General features: G+C 37.7%; 1 protein-coding gene across 2 annotated transcripts in view; it reads left to right on the top strand.

Annotated features, from left to right (window-relative positions):
• The window catches only part of sntg1 (syntrophin, gamma 1), a gene marked incomplete at both ends in the record, with an annotated part of 31,612 nt that extends 14,532 nt beyond the window's left edge, over positions 1 to 17,080 (top strand). Inside the window, 7 exons of one of the 2 annotated variants that reach the window (XM_079243110.1) lie at positions 3,916 to 3,954; positions 7,098 to 7,214; positions 7,888 to 7,959; positions 8,452 to 8,604; positions 9,878 to 9,970; positions 16,667 to 16,777; positions 16,898 to 17,080. In XM_079243110.1, coding sequence (XP_079099236.1) covers positions 3,916 to 3,954; positions 7,098 to 7,214; positions 7,888 to 7,959; positions 8,452 to 8,604; positions 9,878 to 9,970; positions 16,667 to 16,777; positions 16,898 to 17,080 — 768 coding nt within the window. Of the gene's footprint in view, positions 1 to 3,915; positions 3,955 to 7,097; positions 7,215 to 7,887; positions 7,960 to 8,451; positions 8,605 to 9,877; positions 9,971 to 16,621; positions 16,778 to 16,897 lie in introns of both variants that reach the window. The other variant, XM_079243109.1, reaches the window with a different exon arrangement.
• Between the last annotated feature and the right edge of the window lie 3,583 nt (positions 17,081 to 20,663).

Here is a 20,663-nt window from a genome sequence, read left to right as displayed (position 1 = left end):
TAGAGCTTTTGAAAATAGAAGACTTGTTTCACCTTTAATGAGATGAAGCAAAACGTAGGGTTGTCACTCTTTATTGGTCAACTGTCGAACATGTGAGCACTCTGTCAAATATTAAACCCTTCAGCATGAAGAAATGCTTCTATTTTTCTGAGCAATGATGGAGGAAGAAATCCACTCAGCTCGCTGTGCTCCACAAATTCCCATAAAGGCTCAGCGATGTTCTGGTCTGGTGGCCAGAGAGGCCAACTCAGAGTTCATGAAACCCCTCTTGAATTTGTTTAGCGATGCATTTGAAGGCATCATTGGAGACATTATGAAAGTAAGTTTTTGCTTCATTGCTCATCACGACTCCCACCAGTCAGTTGCAAAGCAGAACAGCAGATATTGTGGCTTAAAGCTTTTTTGCTATCTACTTTCCAAACATAATTGTGAATCAAATCAGATGTAGTGATTAGTTTTGGTGATAACTAACCTGTTCCCCCATATAAGTTTCTTTTTCTGGTGTCTTCATTTTACATACAAGGGATTTCTTTATGGCTGTAGTGCTTTGAGCTTTCAGCAGTTCCACGCAAAGTGCACCCTGAACAGTTTCTGCTGAGACCTAGGCTCAGAGCTGCTGATTCAATTCTGTGGCAATCTTCAAAGCTGTACTTCAGTCGCATTCAGCAACCTGCTGTTTACTGTCTGTGCACCTCAGTCAGCGATCTTTGGCTTGTGATCATTGTTCATCTTTATTAATCCAATTTTGTCATGTTGGTGTGTGTGTTGTCATGATTTAGAAGTGGAATGTGACGCAAGAGTGCTGTTGTTGATTGACTTTCTGTCAGACTTTTTGACTAGCTGTCAGTAAATTCATCTCCATCTTTCTGGTGAAAAGGGCAAATCAGTAAAAATGGCAATGGACTAAACAAATATTGTGACTTAAATTATTTCAAGTTGCAATAAAAAATACTTGAGAGAGATTAAATACCTGAAAATAACTGAAATAATTTGTTTTTATTAAATCTGTTTTTTTAAGAGTTTGTCTAAATGTGTACATGATAAATATAACAAGTTTACTATACTATACTACGCGTAGTTTACTAAAATAACTGTTCATTCTCTTAGAATGAGCCAGATATCTACTTGCACTGGGTCATTACTGCGTCATTTATGTGATGTGTCATCCATGAACAAACCAGCTCTAATTGCCGATGCTTTGTAGTAAACAAGAAGGGCCAATTCTTATCTTAGAGAGCCAAATCTTTAGAAGGGGCTGGACTTCGATGGATGGACGCATTACATTGTTAAGTTCATACGCAGAATGACTAGGATCGTACCAATTATGTAAAAAAAAAAAAAAGGGAGTGTTGTGGTAGCAAACTGGTACATAGAGAGAGATAGAAGTCAGATTTAAATGACAAGAGTTGTGTAAAAAAAAGAGAGAGAGAGAGAAATTAATGTGTCATAATGTTCAGCGTTTCAGATTCAGATTTTGCCCTGTATTTACTTTACTTGTGTCAGAATTGGCTTGCTGTGGTTCTTTGTTCAGTTCTTCGCCTAAAAGTTTAATCAAAATAATAAACAACTACATTTTCCTTATTTGAAAAAAGCACAAAAATAAGGCTTTTGTTAATAAAATAAAAAAAAAGAAAGACTTGTATATCAACAAAAAAAAAAAAAATTACTCTCATCTGTCAAATTACACTAAAACAGACATTAAACTAAATGAAGGTCAATTTGGGAGCTCAAAGAATTGTTTCCACTAAGGGAGCCGAGTCAAAATAACCGAATCTGAAAACATTCGAACTTCTCATCACTTGTGTGAGAAGTGAGAACTTTCTGAACTTTAAAACTACTTTATTTGCTTAAAGGGTAGATGCTAGAGCACTACTTGGGAAAAGTAAGACCTTAAAAGACACATAGAAGGACACAGTAGACATGTAAAAAATATTTACCTGTATTTCAGTCATCGCTGCACCTGAGGTCTCTTGATTCGTTGATAAATAAAAACATGATTATGGCTGAAAGAATTTTGCTCACCATCCTTTCACCATTATGCTTGGCATTTGAAGTAGTTTCTATAACCATCTTCACAATAAGATGTAATACACATCTTACAGAGATGAAAACATCTCAAACTGGTGTCTTAAACATGACAATGAGTTCATTGTACTCCAGTGGTCTCCACATTCACGTTTTTTTTTTTTTTTTTTATCTGGTAAAAGCAAGCAGGTTTATTTGTGTTGCAAAGTCTTTGTAAAAACAAAATTGAAACAGTGTTATGTAATAAATTAAGACGTGGAGAAAATAAGAGAGGGAAAGAATAAAACAGCAATAAAAGCATTTCCTAAACTAAAAGAAATCCCATGACTAGTAAACAGTTAAGGAGTCGAGGGAATTGTCACTTAAAAGGCCACATAAACAAACAGATCTTAAATAAGTGCAGATTACTTTTTGAAAATTGTGCCAGCTTTAAAACAAATCATGTCTTTATGTTCTTGAAAGCTGCAGTCAATAATATTGTTTTAATTCTTAAAACCATGGTCACTCATAAAGGAAGTAATATAAGATCAATTATTAATGTTGTTTTTACTGTTAAAATAACATTTTCAACAAGAAGCGGCGGAGCGCACTATTTAATGTCACTTGTTGTCGGGATAATGCCCTCCGAGGTGTCCATTATCAGAAATTAATGGACTTCGTGAAGGCAACCGTCCTCTGCTTCGCATTGGGTGGTTCACGTCTCCGCGTCATCCATTAATTTCTGATAATGGACACCTCGTTGATATTATCTCTTACATAAATGAGGTAACAGTTTGAGCAGACATCAGATGCCAAAGAACATTGTTCACCTTATTTGGTTTTAATACTGTGAAAATAAACTTGCCCAAGATCACCTGAGCAGTCTGGAAACATTGTAATTTGCAAGTAAATCATAGATGTATGAAGAAAACAGACGGTTTAGTGCTTCATCAACGAGAAGTATGACTCAAAACCTCCCCTTTAGACACAAAAAAGACAATGTTATTATTCATGAGATGGAGAGGAAGCAGCATTTAGCATGTTATCTTGCTGTCTGAGGGTTTCTTTTTACTGAGAACCATGAAAAGTACCATTGCCATCAGTATCTTGTCTAGATGCGTTTGTTTTAAAAATGGTGTAGGCTGACTGGGTGGTTGTCTTTATATGGCTATTAAAGTTTGCATGCGAGTTTGTAACTAAGCTGTGAGTTTATGTGAGGTATCAAAGTGTCAGAGCTGTTTGAAACCAGTCTGAATAACCTAGGATGGAATCTGAACAAACCTTCTGTCAGTAGTCCCATATGTTCAAACCCAGCTCACATCCTTTCAGTTATATGGCTGTTCCCTTCACAGTTCTCTCTGCTGAAATAAAAACATTGTGTTTTCTGTTCCCAATAAACTACTATGGCTTGTTCCTGTCTCTGTAACAGGAAGGAGGAGGGCCGGGACTGGACATCTTAATTTGTTTGCTCAGCTTATAAGGAGTTATATTGATAGTATGGTGTGTATTAGGGGCAAGTGATACCTGTGATCTGGGTAGAATGCTTTAATTTGAAGCCTGACTGCTTTCTCAGTAGTTTCCCCACTTTTATTACCAGAGAGAATGGATTTTTTTAAATGGGCTTTTTTTTTTCAGGAAGAGCCTCCGGTCCTTGTGGAAATGAGTCTATGTGTCTCATTTTGAAATTTGCATGCGTTGAATAAATGAAGCAGCTCTAACAGTGTTCCTTTAGTGCTGTGGCTAATGTGTTTGCATGGACACTGTAATTTATGTTTATTTGCCCTTCGTAGGCTCATCGCGGGTAGTGCGAGGGCCCCGGTCCCGGCAAACATGTCTGCTTTGTTAGCTGGTCTCTGATTGTTAGCTGGAGATATTTTAATGAGGTGTTGACATTCTTGTTCATTTTTACAGGTGAAAAAGATTAACCGGAATTTTCCAGTGAACCAGCAGGTAAGTTTTTTTTCTTATGAAGCAGCTCAGCTTCTGTTCATTGATCGAAATTTTACCAAATCAGACTTTAATGTGAGCGTGAAATCCTGTTCTTGAAAATCAGAGGTAAATGGAGGCAGTTGTGTAGAATGGGTGCAGCCCCGTATTGCCAGCTATTGCAATACACGCAGAGGGCTTGCATCATTAAAGTCCATCAACTGAGAGATGATCAGAAAACAACTTAAGTGCTTTCAGTCAGTTAAGTTGTCGTGCCATCTTTCAGTCAAAGCTTGGGAATATGACAGCGTGGTGAGGCTCTTCTTTCTTATTTATTACCTCTGGCTTCTGCCACACAAAAACTTACATGATAATTCACATTACAAATTAACCAGCGGCGAGACAGGCCTGTCCCAAATCTTTCAATACCTTGTTTTTCAGACTCATCAAAAAACACTCCAAACTGAAAAAGCAATCAGCCTCTGACTTTAATGAGCAGCTCTGAAATTATATCGCAGAACATTTGCATCTCCCAGTTGTTCCAACCTCCTTTTTTAAAAAGATTTACTGAGCAGAATGAAATAGCAAAATGTCCCACCCTTTCTGATTCCATAAATTAATAAATTGTTTGTAAATAAACAGACCAAAATAGCTGTGAGCACATGTAGGAGCAATACACGTGTTAATAGATGTACTTATCAACAAACTGAGTATTTGAAGGAAGCAGTTTGTTGCACAGCCGTACCCAGATTTAAAAATGAATGATTATGCATATCATCAATCTTAAACAGGTCAACATGTCATAAAACATGTAACGGCTGTGTTAGGTCTACACATTATACAAGCAAAACATTGTGTTAAAATTGCAAAGTTAGACTCCACAAAGACAATATTCTATAAGGTAAATTATTCATTTATGTTTTGTTAATTAAGAGATGAAAATGCAAAAAGATGATATATATTTATGATTTGATTTCAAGCGTTTCATTAAGTTTACTCACTACTTGATGATGTCACATATTTTGAATGTCACTCAAAAATGTACATTAATAGCACCAAACACTGTAATAAATGTGTTGTAAGCATATATTAGTTGTGCAACTCTGAAAATCTAATTAGAACATCTTCAGCAGCCACACTTCATAGGATTCCTGATATTTTCCTTGTTAATATTAAATTATTAATTGGGACGCAAATACGCAGCTTTTATCTGATATTGCTTGAGAGCATTGCGTCTGGTGACTATGCAACAGCTACGATACAGGCAAATTGGCAATTTTCAGAAAGTCAAAGTGACAATCAGGTGTGCTTCTAACCTATAACTAATCTTACAGGAGGTGAGTTGCTGCAAGAAGACAACAGTGTTAACATGAGTAAGAGTTCAGAGTATTGTCTGGGGATCTGTAGAGTGTTCTCACTGAGTTTGTGTTACGGGTTGTGGTAACAAAATGGCATTCCCCACTATAAGAGGCTTTCATAGTCCAACCTTTGGGATTTGGAGGGGTAGACACGATGAGGTTGCAGCCAGTTGTACTACAAATGATCCTGTCTGTTCTTACAGAGAATATTTTGATCAGAAAGACTACTGCCTGTTTTTTTCTCTACATAAACTGAACAAATGTCAAATCAAGATTTGACAGACGTGCTTTTCTGCTGACTGAGTGGAGGTAATTTTATTAACTAAAGTGATTTTGTTGATCTATCATCAGTACACATGAAAGCATGGCAGGATAACAAAACAAAAAACAAGACAAAAGCCAAAAGAAAAACAAACCAAAAGAAGAGCATTCACTTTTGACCCAGTTTCCCCAGATTGTATATAGTCATCTTCCACTCACTACTAGTAGCTCCTTGCAGCTACTTGTTATATTTTTCCAGACATTGATAGAGCTAAGTTAACAGTATTATCGTCACTGTCTATTATGTGATTCAGACGTCCACTAAAATCAGACGTCCACTAAAATCCATTTAAATGAAAGAATGTTGCTTTTTATACAATTAAAATGTGATTAATTGAGATTAATTAATTACGAAGCCTGTAATTAAATAGATGTTTTTACTTGCGTCCCATCCCTAATATACACACACAAGATTATGTGTGAAAACAGAGAATAATAGTGCTTGAAATTATTCTTTAATGTTATTATCTCAAGATCACGAGCTAAATATTTTTGTTATCTCAAGATAACATATGTTTTCTTATAATATTAAGTTAATTTCTTTTGTTATCTCGAGATTTGTCTTTTGCTTTCTTCAGACAGAATAAATTAACTCATTATACAAGATAATTATGGAGAAATTGAGAATTAATATATAGTTCATTTAATCCCAGCTGATATAAGCTTTCAGGGTTGCTGTCAGGGTTGATGAGGAGGATGTTAGCTGGACATTTAATGGCGAATAATTAATTGGACGAAACAAACTTTGTTATTGTGAAATAATTTGATGAGTAACTTGGTCCAGGGGTGTCCAGCTCCATTCCTCAATGGCCACAGTCCTGCAGGTTTTTCATGTGTCCATCCTGCTCCAACACACCTGACTTAAATTAGTCTGTCATTTTGCAAAACGTAATAGGCTGTTGGATCCATTTATTGTAAGTCAGGCGTGTTACAGGGATACACTGAAAACCTGCAGGACAGTGGCTCTTGAGCAATGCACTTTAGACATCCCTGTATGTATTGGGATAAAAACAATTATATAATGCATTAATTTGTAAAATAGTTTTTCTAAAATATGTTTTAATACACATGTGGTAAATAAGGGGATAACACTGCACTTGAAAACCTAAAAAAATAATATATGAAATCTTTTAATGAAAAAATAACATTTACTTCTAGGCTTCAAGAAGCAATGACTGGGAAATGTATATAAAACTGTCATTTTTATTTTTTATTTTTAATTATTTAATTTTATTATTTACTTTTTCTTGTTTAGTATTCAATGTTTGTTTTTTTATTTTGCTTAATTCTTTTCCACAAACCAAAAAAACCGAAAGAATGAATCAACCTGTTGAAATCAATAAGGCAGACGCTGTCTTATATGTAGGAAATGGATTCTTTAACAAAAAAAAAAAAAGAAATGCACATGTGGCATATATGGGAAAAACTGCTCTTTTAAACAACCTCTTCAAGAAAACTGCTCTGTTTGCTCCTTTCACCTGTTAACAGATTATCTACATGGGCTGGGCTGATGAGAAGGAGCAGGACTCCGTTCAGGACCGAATGTACTCATCAAAGTTCCTCGCATTAAGGGGTTCTTCACTTTTCAAGTTCACTGCCCCTCCTGTAAGCTTTCACTCAGTCTGCACTGGTGCCAAATCACCTTTTCCAAATCCTCAACTCCTGTCTTGGAATAGTTGTCATCCAGTTTCACATGGGGATTTTTCATTCATTGCTAATGTATTGTTGAGGGGCGTTGGGGGGGGGGGGGGCTCTCCTATTAGGAAATAAGGAAGCAGCTCACTCTTAATCATTTGCACTGCATTGATCTTCCCCTTGATTGATGGTGATCATTTAATGTGTTTACATTCTGCCAGCCATTTAGGTGATTATGACAAGAGGGATAAGCTGTCGATTGCTCTGAAGATGGGAAGAGATTGATAGATAACTGAAATTGTCTGCCCAGTTTGAATGTGCTAATATAAATGGAAAATGCTAATGAGAGTGGCTAGTGGAGCAAAAGAGCCTGCATGTTTAGAAGTCAAGACCAGCTTCTTTGTTATTCCAAACTGGTTACCGGTGATAAATATTTCCCTTCACGTGTCAGGGTGACAGTTGAACTGAGCAGCTTTTCATTAATAATTGAGCCCTGATGTATCTCCTGCATTGCCATAGTGGAGTCTGTAAAAATTTGGGTGTTCAAAAGTCAGAACTGTTAAAAACATAATATTTTTTGTTGTTTTTAAGCTTTCTCTTACGTCGACAGAGACTATCCTAAAAATCTATGTAATGTTTCCAGGTGACAACATGGGACTGGACCAGAGCAGAGAAGAGCTTTACTGTGTACGAGATAATGTGCAAGATTTTAAAGGTAACACTGCTGTTTTTTTTTTTTGTTGTTTTTTTTATTTAATTCTCTTAGCATTTAGAAAAGCATCTCTCATGCTGAGTACACTGACTGAATATAAAGTAGCAAAGAAAATCTGAGGAACGCACTGATATGACTCACTTATACAATACATTTGCATGTGTTCTTCTGCATTCCCACAGAGATGCCTGTGACTGTTATTCTGTATTCTCTGCAGACCGAGGTCACTTTGAATCTGATGAGGAGAATTTATCTGCAGTTTATTATCTAGAAACTCATTATGGCCAACTTGATTCATATACATTCATATTTTAGTTATATAGTATATAGCTTGACCTTACTTTCCATTACACTCTGCTCTATTGGTTACATAATGCTATGATAACACACATTAGTGTAAAACATTGTCTGTTAATAAGCAAAAGAAAAGCATAACAGGGGTTTGTATCGCCGTGGCCCATCTGTTAGTATTGTCTCTGGTCTGTGCTGTTTCAGGACAATGACCTTCTAGACAAGAGGAGGTACTGTTTCAGCGTCCAGACGGAGAGTGGGGAGGACATGTTCTTCAGCGTGGAGTTGGAGTGCGAGTTGCTGATCTGGGAAAAAGCCTTTCAGATGGCTACATTCCTGGAGGTGGAGAGGATACAGGTCCGCACCACAGTCTAGACCATACATGTCAAACTCAGGCCCGCGGGCCAGTTTTGGTCCGCTTTACAATTATATTTGGTCCGCGGGATGATTGCAGATATGTATTACGTCTGGCCCGCCGATCCATTATACAGCGCACGTGCCACTAACACTACAAATCCCACAATGCTGTCTTACCCCGCCCCTCCCCACACCTCGACGTGCTCAGTCTGAAGCTTCAGGGGCGCACGCACATCACCACTGTTACAACGCCGTGAGGACTTTTAGAACCAAGTTGCGCTTGTGGGAGAAACCTGGCTCATTTTTTGTGCTGCCAAGTCATAAGAGAGCAGACCTGTACCGCCATGTTGCCTTTTGCACAGTTTGCTGAAAAACTCGATCTACTTAGCTCTGAATTTACCCGACAATTTTCCGACTTTGAAGCCAAAAAATGTAGATTTGAACTTTTTAGCGACCAGTTTGTGGTGGACGTGAAAAGCGCACCAACCAACCTCCAAATGGAGCTTATTGAGCTACAGTGTGATGACACGCTCAAGTCAAAGTATGACTGTCGGAGCTGCGCAATTTCCATCTTACCTCCCCGACACGCTGCCCCAACTCCGTGTCCAAGCTGCGCAAATGCTCTCTATGTTCTGCAGCACATATGTGTGTGAGCAACTGTTTTATTTAATGAAGATGAACAAAACAGCACACAGGAGTCATCTCACTGATGAACTCCTTCATTCAGTCCTGAGGATTTCTTCAGCTCAGAGCCACAAATTGATGCACTAAAAAGCGACGCCAAGTATCTGGACTGGACCCATGTACATCATCAGAGTAAATTGAAGCAAACTAAACTGGATAAATATGGTTTTATTTACTGAAGGCATGGTCTGTTCAAAGTTGTTACAATTAATAAGAATATAAAGTTCCAGATATAGAGGCCTGATATTTATATAAGTTTTTTTAAGCCTGTTCTGGGTTCAGTGTTTAAGCAAAAACAGGCCTAACTATTATTTAATATATGAAAATGTTTAATACAGTACTGTATCTCAAAGATAATAAAAACATCAATCATAGCCATCACTTTCTGAATTAAAAAAAAAAAATTAGTTTGGCCCTCTACTTTGTTCCTCATTTTAATTTTGGCCCTCTGTGTATTTGAGTTTGACACCCCTGGACTAGACAACAGGCTTAAGGAATTTCACTTGTTTCACCAGTTATGTGACATTTATCAGGAATGTGTCTACTTATGCAGCTGCTGTGTGTAACATTATGTTCTGCTGTTCTGCAGTGTAAAACATATGCTTGTATCATGGAGAGCCACCTAATGGGACTCACAATCGACTTCAGCATGGGTTTTGTGTGCTTTGATGCTGCTTCAAAGGTAAGTGATCCTTAACCATCAACATAAATACGCAGAAGAGAATGCTTCATATAACAGGGTGATGGAACTAACTATGATCTTTTCAGCTTCTCCCCTTTTTTTTTTGTTTCTTTCTTTTAATTCTGTAGCACTTCATGCTACCCCCCCCCCCCCCCCCCCCGGCTCAAACCTCTTACTCTTGTCTCTTGTCTGCAGATTATATTGGCCTTCCCCCATATCTGACTGTAATGCAGATTACTCCACTGGTACACATAATGTTGAACAGGACACAAGTGCTGCCATATTGTTGTCTAAGATTTTGGCCCTAATTCCTGCAGCATGAAGCAACAATGTCCCCTAAGGAAGACAATAATGTTGCCAGAGTATTGTTCATAGAAAGCAATGCACCAAGCCCAATCCATATGTAAAGTGCTATTGCAGACAAAATGAGGGGTAGGATTACTCTGTAATTAAAAAGCTGCTGTTGGCAAATTGAAAATAAACATGCTGGTTTCAGTCAGAAACAACACAAATGTAACTGTGTTTGACAAGTAGAGCTGTAATCTGCTGGCTGTGGATTCAGTGAGATGTTCCAGCATGTGTCTTGTATGGTTCCCATTTAAAAAAAAAAAGAAAAAAAACTTAACTGGAACATACAGACCAAAGATCGCTCTTCTAAAATATCCATGCATCCGGTTTGGGTTCATTGGAGCCTATTCCAGCTGCCAACAGACGGGAAGCAGGGTAATCCTAGGGGCCAACACGGAGGCAGACAGGACAAACAATCACTCACACTCTCACGCTCACTCCTACTTGGGTCAAGTCTGAATCACTAGTAAACCTAAGATGCATGTTTGTGGACTGTCGGAGGAAGCTGGATTACTCAGAGAAAAACCCAGAGAGAAAGACCACCGCTGACATTCTATACAAGGAGCTTCCTTGCTGTGAAATGGAGCGCTAAACATTTCCCAAAATATGCAACATATCACAGAATTTTGACACAGCCAGCTGCCTGCTGGCGTTTATGAGTGGAGTTGTTTTCTCTTGCCTTTGGTTTGCCCTGAAAGTTCACGGATTAGTGGGTCAGGTCAGCCAATCTGTGACCTTTCACAATGTGAAAGGGTGGATAAATCAATGCATGTATAAAGCATTTACTATTGTATAATCTGTAGGATAGATTAAAACATAAAATATGTAAAGTAGGACAGTTTTATATTTGAGCCCATGGCTTTAACATCCACAGAGATTCAGCGAGTTCTTCCTCTGGTCATGACAATACTGCTATAACTCCATAGGGAAGATAAGGGAAAATGTTATAATAAAACATTAAAACAGAATAATAATTCAATATTATGCTAAAATGAAAGAAAATATAAATATATAAAATATATTTAGAATATGTGAAAGAAAATGTTATTATTTAAATACATAGACAGATTAACAATAAAGAAATATAAAACATAAATTAAGATAAGTGAAAATCAAATACTAATGTGCAATAGAAAGTTGTCTCCATAACAATACCGATCCTAGCTTTAGCTTTCTATCTGAACTTAATACAAAATGAAAGACATTTGTGGGTGGTAGATTATATTTCTATGGTACCAATACTTCAACCACTGGAAAGTGTTTTTTTTCCCTCCAATTTAATGTTCCCATATTTGTAATGAAAAAGCCTTTGTGGGATGACCAGCAAATTGATTTTAATGTTGTACCAATGAAAAACTTACCAAATCATAGTAAGCATGTTTGCAAGAACGAAAGGAGAAGTAAATCATAACAAGTCTTCATGTTCTTTCTAATACCGGGATTTTGAGGTTGGGATTTGATAAATATAAGCTGCTTTAGACCAACTCTAGTTGTTCTTGGGCCTTTTATTTTTCTTTGTTTGGAGAAATCCAACTAAAACAAGGACTTAAAGTTCAATCTTTGTTAAAAAGAAGACAAAAGTTGTTGTCATAGCTATTAATGTTGTGACTGATGTTATATAATATGGAGTAATATACTGTGCTGTGCAAAGGTATTAAGCAAGCCATAATTTCTTTACATTTTACTACCAAACAATGTTTAAAACATTAATTAAGGCACCAAAATCAAGTAATGAACTAGTATTGTGTTAACACATAAAAGACGATTAGGCAAGGAATCCATTTTAAATTTTATCTTCAGGAACTTTGTCATGAGCAGCCTGGCACAAAGACACAGCCAGACAGACATTGAATTGTATTTGTGAACTAACAAGGTCATTTTCAAAGAACTTTGAAGTAAAGTTGGCAAATCTTAGCATGGTGTTATATATGACATTTAAAACTTTAAGGAAACTGGAGAAGTGGAGAACAAAAATACCAAGTTGCAAGTCTTACAGTATCTGAATGTCAGGTCTTTCAGCAAGAGGAAAAACTTCATCAAAAACTTGGCACAGGACCTGAGAAATGCATCTAAACTGTCATGAATCCATGTGCTGTTGGGTTGAAGCCTCATCAGAAAGAGAAGGATGAGTGTTGGGAAGAAATGCTTAAGGAAGAGAAATCGGTAGACAATCCCCACCCCCCCAAAAGAAATATGAACTCAACTATAGATCATTGTCAGCAAGTCTAATAGAGTGACAAATCCTCCCAGAGCCTAGTCCTCAACATTATTGAGGCAGTGTTTGATCATCCTGACAGAGAATGCAACAAAATCTAGAAACATCGAAAGAAGGGCTTCAAAACATCCTTCAAGAAGCCTGGAGGAATATTCCTAAAGGCTACTTGAAGAAATTTCAGGAAAGCTTATCTGAAAGGGTTCTGGAGAATCAGAATCTGATTCCGTTTTAAAGGGTAGTTCTAAAGGGTATTAGTCTGTTCTAGGAAATGTTGTCTATCGGTAATGAAGACTTCAAACCTGAATGAGGTTTTTTTTTGCCCCACTTTTTTTGTTTCCGCTGAAGTCAGTAATCCTTGAATTACTGTCAACCGTTTCCTAATAGTTTTCTATTAAATGCCACTTCAGTAGTTCAGTATGAGATTATATTTGCTCTGATGGATGTTTTTGGTCACTCTGCATGTGCCCTGTGGACACGGTAGACTGAAGCGGTGTGTGACGTCGGGGCTCAGAATATCAGCCTTGTGGCTTCTGACTGTAACGTTGGAGATTTCAGTCTGTTATGAAAAGCTCAGGGCTTTAGCTAATGGTTATAGTCATTGCTGATTCATTGGGGGTTATTTTCCCCATTTGCTGAAACCTTTTACTGCATATACTCTATATATGTGTATATTTCTCAGTTGTTCATTGCAAACTTTGGGAACCAGATACAGGTAATGGAGTTACATAACAAAATAATTAATGTGACTCATCAGTGACAGATATTGAGAAATATGCAGCAAAATTACAGTTAATAATCGAAATGTGACATTTGCAACATTCACTATGTGGCTTTAAATTGCTTCCCCATGTAGCAGTTCCTCCTTTCGGCATATTTTTAGAGCGCATGGGTTAGGAAGATATCATTCTTTTGTCAGCATGTGCTCAGTCCACAATATTTGCTATATGTAGAAGAGTATGGCTGTGCTCAATATACCCAGCAGTTGATCTCTCCATAAAATAGCAATCAAACCAAGTAAGAAGAACCAAGCTAGAGCCAGTGAGACAATAGGACTGTTATCACACCTGAAAAACGTGTCAACACCAGTAGGATTTTGATTGTAGCTGTAACATAAGTAAGAGATGAATTGCAGGCAAATTTCCAACCGGTTGTGATTTCACTCAATAATAAACTCAGATATTTCATTCTGTCAGTCTGCTTTTTGAAGTTGTTTTCAGTTTTGGTAATTATGCTTTAAGATAATAATAATAAAAAAATAATAATAATATTAGCAATTTTTATAGTGCTTTCAAGGCACCCAAATCACTTTGCATTAAATCCATTATTCATTCTGGTGGTGGTGAGCTACATGCATAGACACAGCTGCCTGAGGACATGACAGATTGACTTGGAAGAAGCAGGATTTGAACCATTAAACTTCCAGTTATTGGATGACCTGCTTTACCACCTGACCTGCTCTGCTACACCAGTATAACAATAGAGTTAACAAACAGAAATGTGCCTCTTTACTTTCACCCAGAAAAATTGTTTATTCAATAGTAAATCATTGCCGAGTTTATGACGCTTGTGTTTCTGCCCTTCCTCTAAAATAATCTCGACTTTGATGAATATGATCCAACAATATTGAAGTTCAGACACAGCTGCATCTGTATTCTTCCACACCTCCACCTCTTCTCCCAGGAAGTAAACGGTGTTTTGCTTACTCCTGAAGTCAGTGATCATCTCTTTTTGATGTGGCGATTCTTTCTGCACCGTCTCACAAACTAACCGACCAGTTTTCTGTACTCAGCTTCTTGTCCATCACTAACTCACAGCTGCAGCCATCCGTTTTTTTGCAGATAACTCCAACTCCAATGAAGTTGCAACATTTTGTAAAACATAAATAAAAACAGATTATAATGATTTCCTAATCTTTTCTAACCTATATTCAATTGATTACACTTTTTCTTGCAAATATTCACTTATTTTAAATTTAATGCCTGCTACACTTTCATGGCATTGATGTCACCTCCATGTGATTCATGGCAGACATTCCAGTCTGTGGCCACAAAGCAACGTCTCAGAGCATCGTCTACTTCATCTGACCAGGTTTTAATAGTTTGTGTGATAACTGGATACTGCTGAATGACTGGTTTGTAGAAGGAGTTGGGAAACAAACCACACTGTGGTCTGATATGCCAAGAAGGCAGGGAAGTGGAGAAGTATGCACTTTTAACATTAGCATAAAATAAGTTGGACATCTTATTTCCTCTGGTGGAGCACCTGACAAGCTGTTGAAATGCTGATAAGGTGGTAGATAGGGAGACATTATCGAAGTCTCCTGAGAGCACATTGAATGTGCAAGGATGCAGTGTTTGTAGCTTAGCGACAACAGAAATGCTAACATCACAGGCTGGGTCTGCAGCAGGACCAGGTATGATATAGACTGCTACCAGAATAACCTAGATAGACTCTGGGTAAATAGTTTGGATGAAAACTCACAGGTAACACTTCAGTGTCCTTTGTGCAGAACTTCTCCTTTACAGTGACCTAAGATGCCACCAACAGCACTGGTTAAAAAGCACTGCAGTTCCACCTCCCCATAGCTTTCTGCTGATTTCCTAATCATGAGCTGCATGCAGTCTTAAAGACACATTACAGAACCTTTCCATTTTTCCAGTGACGCACCCCCTATCGACGGCTAATTCAGCATCCATCTTGTGTCCTACCTGACTTCTTAGCTCTCTACAGCCAGCAGAAAACAAACTTACAATGACTCTTGTTTCGTCTTTTAATTTTCTTCCATTTTTTTGCTGAATCAGCGATGGTGCACGCTCAACACAGCCAGTGTGTTCTGATGATAGATAGATGCGACTGTGTCATCAAACAAGTCCAGAACGTATAGTTTTAAGGTCAGAAAGTTACGTAATGCATCTTTAAAGCAGTCTAAGGACATAGAGTCTGGGATATATTCATGCAACCATGCCTTCAGTGAAGCACATAATATTCCCATTTTAAATTTTTTTTAAAAACCTCCTTAAATACCTAAAGATTCTTCTTTTTATTAGTTAGCGCATTACGTTACCCATCAGAGCAGTTGGAAGCAATGGTTGGAATTTCCACCATTTTTCTTCTTCCTGCGTTGCTCCTCCCCTGCATCCTCCTCTTCAACTCGTTTGAGATTTGTTATGTTAGTTCCCTCATTACCTTGAGTTTGGAGAGCTACCTCAGTTGATCCCTCTGGTAAACAACTCTTCCGTTGCCATTGAAAGTCACTATAACAAGTCCAAAGTATACAGATGAGTCTTAAATCAGCATGAAATAAATCTTGACGTTAAAAATTGTCTTCAGTAAAAGCCGACTGCCTTTTGGAAATTGTGACACAATAGTCAGACGTACTACAGTTTGCTGCCGCTCGCGGCATAGAGTGGAATGTGAATACATGTAAAGTGTACATGTATGTAAAAAGGAAGTGTCTGCTTTACTTTCTGGTGACTGGCAACAATGCAGCAGTAACGGCAGCACTGCAGATGTCGAGTCTCATCAGAGCGTTGCCTTTTGAATCTCCTTGAGGAAGTGTTCATGATTGACATGCAGGAGATCATGATATCAGCACCTCTGACAAGAATAGCAAATTTCAAAGGCAGTGTAGAAGAGGTGACACTTCTGTCTCACCCTTAAAATGTTTCATGAATATCTGCTGTTGGATTTTGGGAAAAATTAAATCCGTCATTGCACACCATGTTCAATCAGATTGTTTGTGCAGCAGTGGCTACGATGGCAGAAGAAGTCTGCACGGTGCAGCAGCTTATAAATATTTATATGGAAAGCATGGCTCACCGTCCACATGAGGAATCGGAAAACTGACTTGCTGTGCTGCTTTTGTTTACTCAGTTTATTACTAATTGAGTCACTGAAGCTCTGCTGTTTCAGGTGATGTTATAATTTGGCTTTTTGAAATTTCCCACTGGCAGAAATAACACGTTTATTTTTCACAACATATTTTGCTGGTTTGCTGATGTGCAACATTTCTACCCAGATTCATTGGGATTGTAATATGAATAATTCACATAGCAGTGTCAGTATACAGAATTAATTTATCAAATCAGATGAAATTAAGACAAGTAACAAAGATTTGTTATCTGTTGTTTCAGGCAGTGCTGTGGAGATACAAGTTTTCCCAACTAAAAGGATCATCTGATGATGGAAAAAGCAAGATCAAGTTTTTATTCCAAAATCAAGACTCCAAATCGATTGAAGCAAAGGTAAATTCAGTTTAGGACATGTTTTCACATCAACAATATCATTTCATTTGATTCACTTGTGTCTGACTTGAGTATTGATTTCTTTTTTTTGTTGTTATTTTTGCTTTGCTTATCCTCCAGGAGCTGGAGTTTTCAAACCTCTTTGCAGTGCTTCACTGTATTCACGCTTTTTTTGCTGCCAAAGTTGCTTGTTTGGACCCGATGTTTGTGGAGACACAAGGTACCGCGACGACCGCTGGGATTGCTTCACTATCCAGCCTCTCCTGCAATTCACAGACTCCAAAATTAAAATACGCCACCTGACAGGTGCTGCTTTTTTCTGGACTCCTTTGAAAAAGACCCTGCACTTAATCATGAACGGGGCCTTTGTGCAAGTATTACACTGGATATCTTCAGACTTGTGGAATAACTTTGGACCTGACCTTGAACCTCTGTTTGAATAACTTCAGATAAAGACTTGTTGTACATGAATTGTGCACTTCAGAAATGTTTTTAAGCAATGTTGTCTTTCTCCTGAGCCTCAGACATCCATGTGATCAGCTCAAACAGAAAAAAGCAGATCTATCCCCAAAATAGTTTGCACTTCTTTTTAACTCAGTTAAAGCAGAGCAGATTTTAGCTGTTTTTTTTCCCCACTTCAGATGCGACATGACTTGAACTTGTGGAAGGAAAAGCCTGGACTCTGGATATGATAATGGGGTGTGTGATCTTAATACTGTATCTGTTAAATATTCTTTTGAAGTGTTTTTGAGTTGAAAACATAGTCATTATTCAGTGTGAAGTGAACTGTATTCTCCTCTAGTTAGAGCCCAGCTAAAAGCTAAATGGTGACATCCGTTTGGACTTATAACCAGAATTTCATTTAACTGAGAGTTAATTCAGTTACACAAGTGTTTTCTGGCAGCATCTGAGTAAGAAATGGCCACAATTTTAGTAGTTTCAGTTGCGTTCTGTGTTCCTCTATACAGTATACACCTTTGTGAGGTACATCTATTTCATGAATTACTGGATAAGAAGATTTTATGAAAGTGTATGAAAGCTTTTTTTCTCCCCCTTTTTGCATGGATGAAGAATGACACCTTGGTGATCAGATTCGCCGTAAACACAACGCCCATGTGACAAAAAACACTAAACATGATGAGAAACCCCTCCCATGATGTTTATAGCACCCACTCTCCCAGTAAACCTTAATTATGTAAATAAACACTGACATTTGAATGAACGGAAAAAAGATGAATTATGGTGATTGATTGAGGAATTACTAGCTGGGATTAAAGCATTTGTTAATTTGATGTGCACCAGAGATGACTAGGTAGGTAGATCACACCTTGTGCTTTCCTTGTAATTTACTCTATGGACCAATCTCGCAGAAGAAAAGCAGCTATGGCGTATTTTTTTTTTTTTTTTTTTTGGACCACCTTACCTTTGTTTGTCTTCAGCTTGTAAATATAAATGACAGAAAACGGGCAACTAAGGAGGACGACAAATATGTAGCATCCTGGCCTCCGTGTTTAATAAACCCCTTTCAACTTCACTCTGTTTTAAAAAGCTGCAGAGTAACAACAAAACTATTATATTCACACTCAATTAGTGTAATTAGTCATTATCTTACCTTGTCAAACAGAAGAGGCCCCCGGGTAGGTAAACTCTAGAGGACAGCAAATTAAACGGGGTCAGTGAAGTGCTTTGTACTGTGCGGCCTTGTTAAGTTGGCTCGAGTGTGTGATGAAAACTGACGGTGGTGCAGTCTATGCAAAGAATGTCTGTGTGATGCTTCTGTGCTTTAAAATGATCTTGGTCGCATATTCCCTTATAACACAGGATCCAGATAGTGAGGTTGATTTTATTTTTCCGCAGATGTTTTTATTAACAAATATGCTGTGTAATTAATGATTAAATGAGACCTTTTATATCATGGTTCAGCTGTGCTTGGTTTACTTCTCACAATGCCTCCAATTCTGGACAAAAATATTTAAAGTATTTTTTTTTCTTTTATTATTCACAAGAGTTTCACTTAAGTCTGAGGGAATGCAGCCAAGTCAAAAATATTCCCAGCGATTTTAACTGGATCATCTGCCTGGACTCTATGTATAAAACTTTTAACAGCATTTAATGAAAGATGCTATTTACTCATAACAGTTGAGATATTTCTGCTGCTGCTTCATCTTATTTGCTTTTTCCTTATTATGAAGTCTCCCTGGATTATGAAGGATTATGAAGGCTCCCTGGTTTAATTCCCAGCTTCGAGCTCTAAAACAGGCATCAAGGCGTTTGGAAAACAGATGGCGTTCATCAGGACTAGAGGAGTCTCACTTAACCTGGAAAGAAAGTTTAAGCGTATACAAAAAAGCCTTATGTACGGCAAGAACAGCTTATTATTCATCATTGATAGAGGAAAACAAAAACAACCCTCGGTTTCTTTTCAGCACTGTAGCAAGGCTTACTAGGAGCCGGAGCGCTGTGGAGCCATGTATTCCTTTCTCACTTAGCTGTGATGATTTCATGTATTTTTTCAGGAATAAAATTGACACTATTAGAGATCAAATTCACAATACTCTTCCTTCTACCTATAATGTTGAGCCTGTTGTGGTCTCCGAAGCATCCTTAGAACCAGGATCTGACTTGTGTCTAAATAGTTTCTGTCCTGTCCAACCCTCTGAATTAACTAAAATAATCGCTTCATCTAAACCATCCACCTGTATCTTAGACCCTCTCCCAACGAGCCTCTTTAAGGACATTTTCCCTTTAATTAATACATCACTACTAAATCTTATCAATATGTCTTTAGTGACAGGATATGTACCACAATCATTTAAAACTGCTGTAATCAAGCCTTTACTTAAAAAGCAATCTCTGGATCCAGAGTTGATAGCAAATTATAGACCTATATCTAACCTCCCGTTTATGTCCAAAATTCTGGAGAAAATAGTTTCAGCTCAGCTACATGCCCACCTGAGCAGAAATAATTTATGCGAGGAGTTTCAGTCAGGATTTAGAGCTCATCATAGTACTGAGACAGCATTGGTGAAAGTTACTAATGACCTTCTTATGGCCTCAGACAAAGGACTTGTGTCCGTACTTATCTTGCTTGATCTTAGTGCTGCATTTGATACAGTCGATCATAACATTCTGTTACAAAGACTAGAACAGGTGATTGGAATTACAGGTACAGCGTTAAGCTGGTTTAAATCATATTTATCTGATAGACTTCAGTTTGTTCATGTAAATGACAAGTCCTCCTCCCAAACTACAGTAAGTCATGGAGTTCCTCAAGGTTCTGTACTTGGACCAATACTCTTCACGCTATATATGCTCCCTTTAGGCAAAATTATTAGACAGCATGGAATAAACTTTCATTGTTATGCAGATGATACTCAACTATACTTATCCTTTAAACCAGATGAAACAAATCAGCCCAATAGGCTACAAAATTGTCTCATAGACATAAAGACTTGGATGTCTAGAAATTTTCTCCTCTTAAACTCAGATAAGACTGAAGTAATTCTCGTTGGATCTGAAAAACTCAGAGCTAAATTTTCCGGTTTTGTAATGAACCTGGATGGCATTACTTTAGCTTCCAGTGCTACAGTGAGAAACCTTGGAGTAATATTTGACCCTGACCTGTCCTTTGGCCCACATATTAAGCAGGTTACTAAAACAGCCTTCTTTCATTTACGTAATATAGCCAAAATTATGGACATTCTGTCTCGGAGTGATGCAGAAAAACTGGTTCACGCTTTTGTTACTTCAAGACTAGATTACTGTAACTCTCTATTACTGGGCTGTCCTAAATATGCCCTGAAAAGCCTTCAGCTGATCCAGAATTCTGCAGCCAGAGTCCTGACCAGAACCAGCAGGAGAGATGATATTTCTCCAGTTTTAGCCT

Source organism: Telmatherina bonti (genome assembly GCF_933228915.1).
Source record: "Telmatherina bonti genome assembly, chromosome: 7".
Lineage (NCBI taxonomy): Eukaryota > Metazoa > Chordata > Actinopteri > Atheriniformes > Telmatherinidae > Telmatherina > Telmatherina bonti.
Note: the sequence above shows the minus strand (reverse complement) of the source record. Positions and strands in the feature narration are given on the sequence as shown.